The sequence below is a fragment of the Montipora foliosa genome, chromosome 3, assembly GCF_036669935.1.
Source record: "Montipora foliosa isolate CH-2021 chromosome 3, ASM3666993v2, whole genome shotgun sequence".
Taxonomy (NCBI): domain Eukaryota; kingdom Metazoa; phylum Cnidaria; class Anthozoa; order Scleractinia; family Acroporidae; genus Montipora; species Montipora foliosa.
Window position 1 is genome coordinate 5,642,562 of NC_090871.1, and position 12,500 is coordinate 5,655,061.

Below are 12,500 nucleotides of genomic sequence, written 5' to 3' on the forward strand. Positions count from 1 at the left end.
TCTGCTACTGTTACTACCTTTTGCTGATAGTTTCTGATGAGGTTTCGTATCATCTGTATGCACTGGGCGATCTCTAGAACCCACAGGAACCAGTGCTGTGACAAAATTTAATACAATGTAATACAATCTTAGCATTAAAATCTCTGCACTGCTACAGTAAAACCACCTAAAAGTATTAAAGAGTGATTTTAAAAAGTTTTTAAAAGTGCAAAGTAAGCAGTGGCAAAATGAGACCTACCTACCATTTTGGACAAAACTCGTTGGGAAAATGTGGCACTCTGATTTGTCAGTGATTAAGATTAAATTCTTCCTGCTTTCCCACCTCCTCCCACATTCCAATGTTGGTTAAAAGAAACGGCCAAAGGTTTGCACAGTATTTTGCCTCATTATTACAACATTGGTAATAAGGGGGAAGAGGGGTAAGGACGGATATACTTTGTGAGTGCATGTCAAATGATGCCAAAGCTAGAATTTTTCCCAAGAGTTTTGTCTAAGATTGAAGGTGTAGGGGGGGGAGGAAGGCCACCATGGAAACTACTGTACTCTGAGCCTCGCTGTGCCAATGCCTTGCCAATGCCTTGCCAATGCCTTGCCAATGTCTTGCCAATGTCTTGCCAATAGAGACTTTTAGATCCACGTTTGCGGCTAACCTCAAACTGCTGGAAGTCACATGACTAGCGCTTGCCGTCACGTTCGAGGGTAGGTTTTGACGTTTTCAACGGCGGAAGGTAGGTTTTCACGTAAGTAATTTACCTCAGTTCTTTATGGCATGGAAGTTACATTATCCCACGTATGAACGGGGCAGATATAAAAAGCAACTTTTTATCTTTCATTTCATGTGAATGAAACAATCAAAAGAGCCGTGGTTTTATTTATTTCGTTGACTGAAACATCAACGCTGAGCATCGAGGAAATTCAATATGGCGGCCTCCGCAGCTTTGCACTTGTTTACTTAAATCTAAATGCACGAACTATCACAACTTCTAACGCCAAACCGCAAATCTCAAACCTCAGTTTGCGGTTAGCCGTAAACGTGCATCTAAAGGTCTCTAATGTCTTGCCCCTACCGCAGAGACCCTCTCCTGTATCCCAGTTCGAATTTACAGTACAGAACCATGCAAAAGTAAGTTGACAGTCTCGACTCGATCATCACGAGAATTGAAGATCAAAAATCAATTCGAGAATCGAGACTTGATTCACTCGAAATCAAACTAGATCCTCGACACTTGATTCTCACAAAATCACGGACGGGAAACCTTGTCAGTTATTCATAATCAATTGAGCTTTCGCGAAAGCATTACTCCTCGATTAAATCACAACAGGAACTGCTTGATTCTCGACTGCCGTTCCTCGATCCTCGCGAGACTCGAGACTCGAAAGAGGTTGCACAGTACTGTAATTTCACGGTAGACACTGATCGGGAATTATTTTGTTCCTGCTCAGAATGACATCATTTCATAAACTAGACAGGGTAACAATCACACCAGCAAACACCTATAACTAAGTACTATTATTTATTACCCAGATAACAACATTTGGAAGTATTATTAGAAGGTTGTTTGGGTTCATTCTTGATTAGAAGAGTTTGACTAACCTGTCTGAATTTCAGCCACTTCAAAATGATTCACACGATTTTTTCCATTTTCTTTTAGCTTTGAAAGAGCTTCACTCAGCGTTTTGCCCTCTGCTTCTTCCTTTTGTTGTCGTTCTATACGACGTTGCCTTGCACACTCCAATTTTAACGATTCCTTTTCTTGCAGATGCCTTGCGATTTCCTTCAACAGCAAAGAAATTATGTCTCAGATCTATTTTTGTCAAACAGCCACTTCTGCCGGCTCTTAAAGTTAAGAGCAAGTGTTTGAAATTCTTTAAACTCCATTCTTTTGTCTGAGGCCGCGCAACATGAAATTTCAAGCATCCCAAACAATTATTACACCCACAACAGTCACAAAGAAGCAATACTTGTGCAATAATGCTGCAGAGATGATGCTTAATTAACCTTTTGTAGATAAATGCATTGAGAAAACATTAAGTGATGGAGAAAATCTGACTTCTGCTGGCATTCAGATGTAACAAAAACAAAAGTTTGTCTTCATAAAAAATCATACTGTAAAATCCCAGTTACTATATTGAATTTTAGGTTTGACTCACGTTCCTGTCATTCTGCTTGACTGACTGTCAGTCATATTACGGAGCATACATGTAAGCACACAATGACATTGCAGAGTCACAGACGGCAACTGGATGTTAGCTGTTTTCCTTTTTAACTTGTCTTGGCACTACTACATTCTCACTGCTAAGTATCTTTTCACAATTAGAGACGATTAGTTAAAAAATCTGAGAGAGACCACAGCTGTCTGTCCTTGCGTGAAAAATGATCACTTCCAGTATCCGTCCATGCCTCAAAACATCGCGTCCTTAAGCTCCCAATTGACAATTGAATATAAACAATCATTAACTTTACTAGATCTATGACGATTCAAATTACACTAAACAAAGTTTCAATTCAACACAAAAACAAAAAAAAAATGTTTTTTTTTTTGTCATTGTGAACATTTCTTTATACCAAAAAGTCTTGAATTTATCCATTCACGCCTAAAGCGCACCCAATTGGAGAGTAAAATCGTCTGGTGTTAGCCAGGGTAAAATTTACAAGTCTTACTCTCAGGTAGGGAAGAGTTACAGCTTGGTTTAGGTTAGCTTTGTTGAGTTCCATCTCACATGAGGTGCCAGTGTCACACAAAAGAGCACGCTCCTTGAGAGTGCCCTTCCCTACCTGTGACATTAAATTTGACCGATTGTTACTTGTACGTGTAAGTCATAATTTGAAAAATGAACTCTGAAGTTTGATTTTCAGTTGTCCTTTTTCTATTGCAATGCAACTACCTTAATCCTTCTTTGGGTGCATTACATCATTAAACAATACTATCGTTACACGAAGTTGCATCTCTGCGATTCTTTGTGAATGGTTCATGGGTTCCTCAGTGTCCAAACTAATTTTACGACCAAGGGGTTGCAAGACAGCATCTATCAGAAAATTTCTAATTTAATTTAATAATTATTATTAAAAGACTCGGGGTGTTGGCAACATTTCTGACAGTGTAAAAAGCAGTTTTACTTGACTTACATCATAGTTTAACCCATTGACTGCTGGGAGTTAGGAACGTTGCGTGACATCCAAAAAACGGCTGCGAGGGAGACTAGCTGGGAGTGAGACTTACCATATTTTAATCTGTACCATACAATACATTACATACTTAATTGACCGCTCCCCATAGGGGCTTTTCAGGGCCAATGAAACACAATGAAACGACGGAACAGAACAAGAACAACTGTGGAACAATAACTTGAACCAAGTAAGAAGAATGACACGTCATTAAATCAGGATGATGATCTTAGTATGAATTGTGTAAGGGATAGCATCTTACATTCATCTAACTGAAGCCCTAACTTCCCTACTTTACCAAAAATGAGGGGATTTAAAATTGCATCTCTTAATATCTGTAGCCTAACTTGCCATCATGACGAATTGTGTGTCTTCATGGAAGATAAAGCAATTGACATACTTCGATTGAACGAAACGAAATTGGATAAAACAATTCCCGATAGCCAGGTAGACATTGAGGGATACGATATACTCCACCGCGATAGGAATAGAAATGGTGGTGGTGTAGCTTTGTACATTAGACAATCCTTGAATTACGTAAACAGACAAGACCTCTCCTCTCACGAAGATTTAGAAATTTTGACAGTTGAAATTAAAAAGCCCAAGTCCAGGCCATTCCTGCTGACAACTTGGTATAGACCTCCAGACTCGAAGGTTGAAATCTTTGAAAAATTCGAATCCTACCTGCTAAAACTTGATAAAGAAGATAAGGAGAGTATGATTGTTGGTGATACTAACTGTAATCTATTACCGCAAACGCCTGACCGCAATACTGAACACTTAAAGTTTATTACTGAAACGTACCAATACATTGAATTGATAGATCAGCCAACGAGAATCACTACTGCTACCAGAACACTAATCGATCACATATTCACTAACAAACCAGATATCATAACAAATCATGGGGTCTTACACGTTGGTATTTCTGACCACAGTCTTATCTATGCTATTCATAAACATAATACGACCAAAACTGATCCAAAGGTAATTGAACCTCGCCAATTTAATAATTTTGATAGTGATGCCTTCATTGATGACATAAAAGAGACACCTTTCCATCTTGCTTCTCTTTTGGATGACCCAAACGAAATGTGGTTAGTTTGGAAATCTCTGTTTCTGGAAATTGCGAATAAACATGCCCCGATAAGGAAAAGAAAAGTGAAAAGTAAATCTTCACCGTGGATATCATCCGAACTGAGGCAGAAGATGAGAAAGCGTGATTTTCTAAAAAAGCAAGCAGTCAAGCTGAGTTCTCATCAAATGTGGAATGATTATAAAAAGGCACAAATCACCACAGCTCTGCACAGCTCAATACATGTATCTCGTCTAAGAATGATAATTATCTACTCAGTTCTTGTTTTAATGTCACACCTCACTCAAAGAAATAATTCTTTACACCTAACCTTAAATTTAACTGCTTATCATAACTTAATCAGAAGTCTTTTAGATATAGATTTTGTAATAAAAACTAACGATAAAAAGTCACGACGTTTCGACCCCTCGGAGGTCATTTTCAAGTGAGAATAAAAGTTTTAAGAATTAGCATAAATATGTAAAAACTAGATAAAAATGCGGCGAACGCCGAAATGTGATAAAAATATGTACAAAAGTGTAAAAAGTGCTAAAAATATATGGAGTAATGAACGGTAGCTAGAGAAAAACAATAGACAAAAAATAATTAATTACAAGAACTGTTCTAAACAAATAATTTGGCGCGGATAGAGTCACACTGTTTGTTTAGCGATGGTTTCAGTTCTTTTATAAAAAACATTTCAAAAACAAGACAATCAAACTTGTTCTGGCACTTTCTCAGGATTCTAAGCTCTTTGTGATGTTGTTAGGTTCCAATGCATGTTTCTCTCTCAGATGGTCGCCGATGGTTGCCCCTTTGTGCTCTTCAATGCGCTGGTGAAGGTGCCGGCAGGCATATCCGACATAACCTGCGTCGCACAGGTCACACTTGAATTGGTACACAACGCACTGTTGGCTTACAAGGGGTGGCTTCTCTTCACGGACCCGGATCTCTTCTTTGATCTTTTTGCTCGTGTAGACAGGGGTAATATCCGCACTGATCTTACGGCTTAGGTCGGCAAGTTGTCTCCGTACGGCGTTCGCAGATTTTTGGTCCTTGAAGGGCAACACGACTCTGATTGGGTCCCCACGCTTCTCATCAACGTGGGTGCGTGATTCCTCGGAAACTTTTGAATCAACGAAAAGGCGGATGGTGGACTGCACATGATCTTCAGGATAACACAGACGGGAAAAGATCTCTTTGAGGCGTTCACATTCCTCGTGAAAGGCCTTCCATGTAGACGAGAGCTTAAACGCACGGTTAAGCATGGTATTTATCAGTGACCGTTTATATCTCGCGTCAACGTGGCTGTGATAATGTAACAACAGTCCGGTGTCAGTTGGTTTTCGGTACACCGTTGTGTTCAGGTAGCATCCATTCCTGATTACGTTCATTCCAAGAAAGGGTAGTCTGCCATTTTCTTCGAGCTCCATTGTGAAATCAATAGAAGGGTGACTGTTGTTTAGTGTCGTTAAGAAATCTATAGCTGCTTCAACATCAGGCATTGCGCTAAGGGTGTCATCAACATAGCGCTTGTAAAAGGCGGGCATCTTGTTTTCTGTTTCCAGCTGTTTCTCGATGTTACACATGAAGGCGTTTGCCATGAGAGGCCCCAGCGGCGAGCCCATTGCCACACCGTCCACTTGTTCGTACAAGTTTCCTTCAAACTGGAAAAGCTGATTTTTGGTGGCGATTCTTATCCTGAAGATCATGTGCAGTCCACCATCCGCCTTTTCGTTGATTCAAAAGTTTCCGAGGAATCACGCACCCACGTTGATGAGAAGCGTGGGGACCCAATCAGAGTCGTGTTGCTAATCTGCGAACGCCGTACGGAGACAACTTGCCGACCTAAGCCGTAAGATCAGTGCGGATATTACCCCTGTCTACACGAGCAAAAAGATCAAAGAAGAGATCCGGGTCCGTGAAGAGAAGCCACCCCTTGTAAGCCAACAGTGCGTTGTGTACCAATTCAAGTGTGACCTGTGCGACGCAGGTTATGTCGGATATGCCTGCCGGCACCTTCACCAGCGCATTGAAGAGCACAAAGGGGCAACCATCGGCGACCATCTGAGAGAGAAACATGCATTGGAACCTAACAACATCGCAAAGAGCTTTAGAATCCTGAGAAAGTGCCAGAACAAGTTTGATTGTCTTGTTTTTGAAATGTTTTTTATAAAAGAACTGAAACCATCGCTAAACAAACAGTGTGACTCTATCCGCGCCAAATTATTTGTTTAGAACAGTTCTTGTAATTAATTATTTTTTGTCTATTGTTTTTCTCTAGCTACCGTTCATTACTCCATATATTTTTAGCACTTTTTACACTTTTGTACATATTTTTATCACATTTCGGCGTTCGCCGCATTTTTATCTAGTTTTTACATATTTATGCTAATTCTTAAAACTTTTACTCTCACTTGAAAATGACCTCCGAGGGGTCGAAACGTCGTGACTTTTTATCGTTAGTTTTTATTACAAAATTTATCATAACTTCTTTCATTAATTTAAACACTGTAATATTACAAGTTTTGTGTAATAATCATAAGAAATTTATGCAAAATGCTTTTCCTTGCTCAACTACACAGATATGAGAAGAAAACAAAAAGAAATAAACAGGAATGGAATTTTGTTGTTTCTGGATGTGCATGCATTCACAATTAATTACAAGAAGAAATCATGAAAAGCTCTAGAAAAAAATGTAAGAAAAGATTCACTTTTACTACTGTAGCTGCAGTACCTTGCATATGGGAAACAAAAACAATATTATTGCAAAAGCCAGATTAAGTTGACCTGAGGCAAACAGAAACAAAGGTTTTTTATCTCACCTCAGATAAAAACCATGGCCACCATGAAGTTTAAAGAAGTTTGTTATTTTTGGCCTAAAGAATGCTGCCTTGTGTCAGCCACATGACCTTTTAACTAGAGTACATGTATGGATGTACAAGGTCTAAAATACTTTCAATAAACCTTTTTTATACCAAGTACATTAAACTGAGAACCATTGAAAGCTGTAGGGATACTTGAGTTACAACATTTGAAGATTATATACTGTACTTGTAAAGTGATTCTCTATTTTTTTTAATTTGGGTAAAGGTATTTTCGTCAACACAGCCAAATTGAAAAAAAAATTGCGAAGAGCTCTGAAAACAGAAAGCAAAACCTGGGATGAGAAGAGAGATCAAAGGTTTTCAAAGTTTTTTTTTCAGAATTGTGATTTTTGCAGGTCCCACACCCATGTCTACACATAAGTTCAAGCTGTTGGCTACTACAGCTGCACTCAGACTAAAAAGAGTAATTCACGACCTTGTTAATATATATGTTCAGGTCATTTTGTTTCTTAGGTTAATTTGCAACCAAACTAGGTCATTTTGTTTCAACCTAGACTGTCCATTTGGGGCAGGTATGAAACACAGGTCTCAGGTCATTGTTTTACCAATAGATAGCATCTTAAACATGCATTAAAGCTAACCTTAAGCCTAATTAGACCTAAAGAAACATGTTTAGGCCTAATGTATGCACTTGTGAATGGTTAGGGTTGTTTCTGAATTGGTATTGGTAAAACAATGACCTTTGACCTGTGTTTTGTAACTGCCCCAAACTGACAAGACAACTTGATCTAGGTTCAAACAAGTTGACCCATGAAGGTTGAAACAAAATGACCTAGTTTGGTTGCAATTTAACCTAAGGAACAAAATGACCTACAGCATATATATGTAAATGTACGCAAACATCCCACGCCCAACATTAAAACATACATGTAGGTGCATGTCTTTAATTCATAAAAATTTTTAACTTCATTAACATATTGATGGGGCAAAGGACCACTTGTCTGTGCCTTCACTTAAGTGTACACTACATTTTTTACAATTAGCTCGTGCAGGTAATCAAGGCCATCAAGACATCTTTAAGAAAAGATGTGAAAAGCCCAACAATGGTGTTTTACATTGAAGATTACTCATTGCAATAAACATGACAGGCATACACATAAAATTAATAAATTACTATTGGAGTATTTTACTGACTGAATACCAAAATGGCCACCAACAAACTATAATTCTTTCGTCTTTGTGTTAATTAGGCTAACTTCATGTACGTGTAGCCTCATTGACACATGTAAAATTGAAAGAATTTGGGCTGTAAAATGAGGCTACTTAAGCTAATTAACACAAAGCCAAAATAATAATTTGTAATGGTAGCCATTTTTGCATTTGGTCAATTGGCATCAAATGAGGAAGAGGAACTGCTGGTCTGTGAGCCTTGCAAGTTTAATACAGCTGATTGCAAGTGAAGTATTTATATTATTGCAGACAGCAAGAGATAAATTATTAAGATCTGCAAAAAATCAAAACCTCAACTAAGTTTATTTGAGACATTAAGATGTGAAGACTGCAGCCAAGAAGATAAAGCTGACAACAGGTATTTCTCTGACTCCCAGCTATTATCTATATACTGGTATATGTACATATCCTACTAGTAAAAAATGTACATCAAAGAAAGCATACATGTATTAACAGTATAATTAAAACATGCATCAAGTAATAGGGGTGGCGAATGATACCTCCAAAATATTGGCACTCACAAACTTTTCATCCTATCTTGAAATCTCGACAGCCTTTGCGAAGAGTCTCAAAGTCTTGCTTATATTACATTTATTTCCATGTGAATAAATGTTTTGGTCTCGGTCTCGGATTCACAAACATGGATCTCAGCATCTCGGCGAGTCTCGGATTTTACCATTTGAGACCCCTACTATTATCTATAAAATTCCTTGATGACAACCTAATTGTGCTACATAAAAAGAGTCATTACTCATCTTTTCCTGGAAATGTATTTTTTTATACATTGACTCTTCAGTAGGGAAGTGATGTCGTCCAGTGGTTAGGGCGTTGGGTTTGCATGCGGTTGACCCGGGTTCAAATCCAGTTCTAACCTCTGATTTGGATTTGTTTCTGCATGTCCCGGATTCAACTGGGGTTCTTAATCATGTTTCTTTCAAATTAATAAAAGTGGGGTGCCTGTGAACTGGCACTTCCACTATAAACAAAGCATTTACATTTTTACATTTACAATATGAATACAAAAATTATAAACTATGCTATCCTCCAAGTAACAAAATACACCTGTACCTCTGTAATACTGAAAACTACACGTAGTTGTATCATTACAAGACAATCAAATCTTATTTATTACATTCTTCTTCTTGAAGTCGTTGTGCAAGGGCTCCATCTTCCCGCACCATGAAATCTTGACATACTGAAAACAAACCCAACACAGATTTATCAAGTAAAGTGAAGGCTCCCTTCGTAAAGAACAAGCTACATGTACAAGGCTGATCTCAAAACCATTATAACAATCTCCTCACTCTTCGGGTGACCCCACCTGTAAAAAGCTGCTCAAATGACATCATGTGTAATGAGTATGACAAAACAGGACCAAGCATGCTCAAGAAAACAAAATTGCTGATTGAATTAATAATAATCACACATGAAGCCCATTTTGTATCTGTACATACCACAACTTGTAAAAATGGCTTGAAAAACTATTTACACCTGTCCAGATTCTCAGAAAAGGAGAAAGATCCTGGTATATTGTCTTAAATCTATCAGAATTTATTTGTGGGTGATACGCAGTTCTGTTCCTAAGATGATACTTTGTTTCTTTCTTCTTTGGAATAATATTACTGAGCAGGCAGTCATGGTCAACCAAACATACCTTCAAAAGCTTCTTATCTGCCTTTTCTAAAAGATCTCGAATGGCAATTCTCTTAATAGATGTATATTTCCTTTTAAAACATCTATCTAAGAAATTTTGTATGACTGTGAGATCTGAGTCAGTTTCGTACACTTTAAAATATGTGTGAAAAGTCAAAGATCATGACTAAATGGCAATTTATTAAATGACAAAATATTTATGAACAAAAGAAACAGTGTTTTTAATTTTTACAAGACTTTCACTTCATTCGAAGGCAATGAAAGAGTTATTAAAATATTCTTCAGTAAGCAAAAATACCACAGTATTGATTAGAAACAATATAGAATGAAAGTAAAAACGTCTTCAAATTCCTGTTCCAGAATGTGACTTCTTTGGAAAGAATGCAAATAATTCAGTCTGGTATGCTTTATTAAACAGCCGACATGAAAGAGAGACTAACTTTACTATGATACTGCTAAAAATGGCAGGAAGTGTCTTGATCGTGAACATAGGCAATTGCTAAACACAGGGAAAATGAAGAACACGTATGAATTATACTCAAGAAGACAAGTGTAGGCAAATTTTGAACATTTTTGCACTATGGAGTGGTTAAGGTTGTAAACATTTCAAGAGGTTTGTTATGCTAGCAGAACTTTTTAGAACAAGTACCCCAGTGACTTGATGACCCACAACCTCCGGAGCTCCAGCAGTAGCCAGCTTCTATTGAAAGCCCTCCTTAAGAGAGACAGAAACTTTTTAAAATGACTGCTATTTCAATTCAAAGTGTCATGAAACAAACCAAAACAATTGGTTCATTGATTGTGGAATTTAATCTTATTTTGGCAAGTAAGGTCTGAGAAATCCTGGCCTAACAGAAAATGTAAAATTCCACATGATTCAGCCATAACTAACCATCGGAGGATAACTAAAACCAGAACACTAGTTACAATATATATTATAGAAGCAATTTTTTACACATAAATGATATGTGTACATAAAATTGTAACCAACTTGTTTCAGTGTACACTGTACATTACAGGTGGAATCTATGGATTCAATAGTAACTTTAAGTGAAATGAACTGCTGAGCCAAAACAGCATTTTGATGATCAGACAGAATTGACCACTACCTTTACACGAAATCATCTTCATCAATCAAAGATAGAAAACTGTTTACTCTACAGAGGTGTCACCATACCACAGATTACTTTCCACACACTACCCACTCAATACCCACATCATCAATACCAGAGTTCCTCAATATCACATTACAGTCGCTCAATGAAAGCATTCATTACTTAAAATCACATGTCGATAAAACGTAATATTTCAATAATTTGCCTTTATGCTGAGCACATTAATTTGACAATGTAAAAATGATAAAGTACACATCATTTTGCACTTAGCTTTAATGGCTTGCGTTGTGTGTAATTTCATAGTATGTTTTAGAAAAGAGCTTTTAACCTTTTAATTTAACACAAAGGCTGTCACTTGATAATTTTTTTCTGACTGTCACAAGTGTGTGCAATATTTTAGTTTCAAATGTAATTTTTCGTGGTTTTCTAAACACCGCATCCCGATCTTTATAGACAGAAAAAAACACTTGCAACTGGTAACTTTAAAGGCCATTAATTTTCTCACGTTATTTAATTGACCTTGGACGAACAATAGCAAATCGATCTGCAAATAATACATCATTGTTAAAAAATTAAAATTTAGCATTGTTATTTGTAGCTGACTTAATTAAAGATCTTTACCTTGGCCAAAAAATGAAATATTTTCCCAATTTCAATGAGGAAAAGATTTGTTTACCTTTTCATAGTGTTTTCCATTACCTTTAAAACTAATTAGGCGTTCTCTGCGATAATAGTTAGCTCATCAAATTGTTTTTTAGGATCACTGAGAATTTAATTGAACTTTTTTTTCTGAACAACAATTGTTAGCGTTAAATTGTTAGACTACGCTTTTATAACAACTAATAGTAAGCTTATTTTTCTTACAACTTGCAACTTGCTGTCGATGATTTTAGTGCGCCACACCGTATGAAAACTTGACACATTCTAACAAAATTCTTGGAGAGCAGATGCACCAATATCGATTTAAAAAATAGAGTTTCACTGATGTAAACGTTTAACCGCAAGATAAGCACAGGGAACGCTTTCCATCGCTCGCTCCCATGACGTTTTCCTCAGGAACGAAATCATGAATCGATTCAAGAAGATTGACTTTTTGTCGTTTCAAGCACCGAATCTCTGGCTAAAATGTGACCTACTTAGTTTCTTCTCAAAGGGCTGTGAAAACATGTACACAATTAATAAAACAATTTCGCCGAAAGAGTAACAAAATGGCTGCCAAACCTTGACATTCGAGATCTTGCACTGCTAGGTTCTGTCTTAAATGACCTTTTCATCACTTTTTATTAACTGGTACCCCTCGGCTTCTTAGATTCACAGAAGTTTTATCGACAATTCTATGAGGTCGTGTTAGATATTTAAATGACACAAGGTTGTGATGGAACGGTAAACAGCTGAACTTAAGTCTTCGCTCTTCGAAGCTTTCGCTACGTATA

General features: G+C 37.3%; 2 protein-coding genes across 2 annotated transcripts in view; both read right to left on the reverse strand.

The window, feature by feature from the left end:
* Positions 1-3,276, reverse strand: part of LOC137995191 (uncharacterized) — a 20,339-nt gene extending 17,063 nt beyond the window's left edge. The window contains exons 1-3 of the mRNA XM_068840767.1: positions 3,258-3,276; positions 1,595-1,798; positions 1-95 (exon numbers count right to left, since the gene is read on the reverse strand). The exon at positions 1-95 is cut by the window's left edge and continues 189 nt beyond it. Of these exons, the coding sequence (XP_068696868.1) occupies positions 1-95; positions 1,595-1,798; positions 3,258-3,276 (318 nt within the window). The remainder of the gene's footprint in view (positions 96-1,594; positions 1,799-3,257) is intronic.
* A 1,702-nt stretch (positions 3,277-4,978) lies between these two features.
* Positions 4,979-5,953, reverse strand: LOC137995192 (uncharacterized). The gene has a single exon (XM_068840768.1). The coding sequence runs from the start codon at positions 5,951-5,953 to the stop codon at positions 4,979-4,981; it is 975 nt and encodes a 324-aa protein (XP_068696869.1).
* Between the last annotated feature and the right edge of the window lie 6,547 nt (positions 5,954-12,500).

Coding starts and splice junctions, on each gene's coding strand:
- LOC137995192 (XM_068840768.1), bottom strand. CDS start 5,953: ATGATCTTCAGGATAAGAATCGCCACCAAAAATCAGCTTTTCCAGTTT.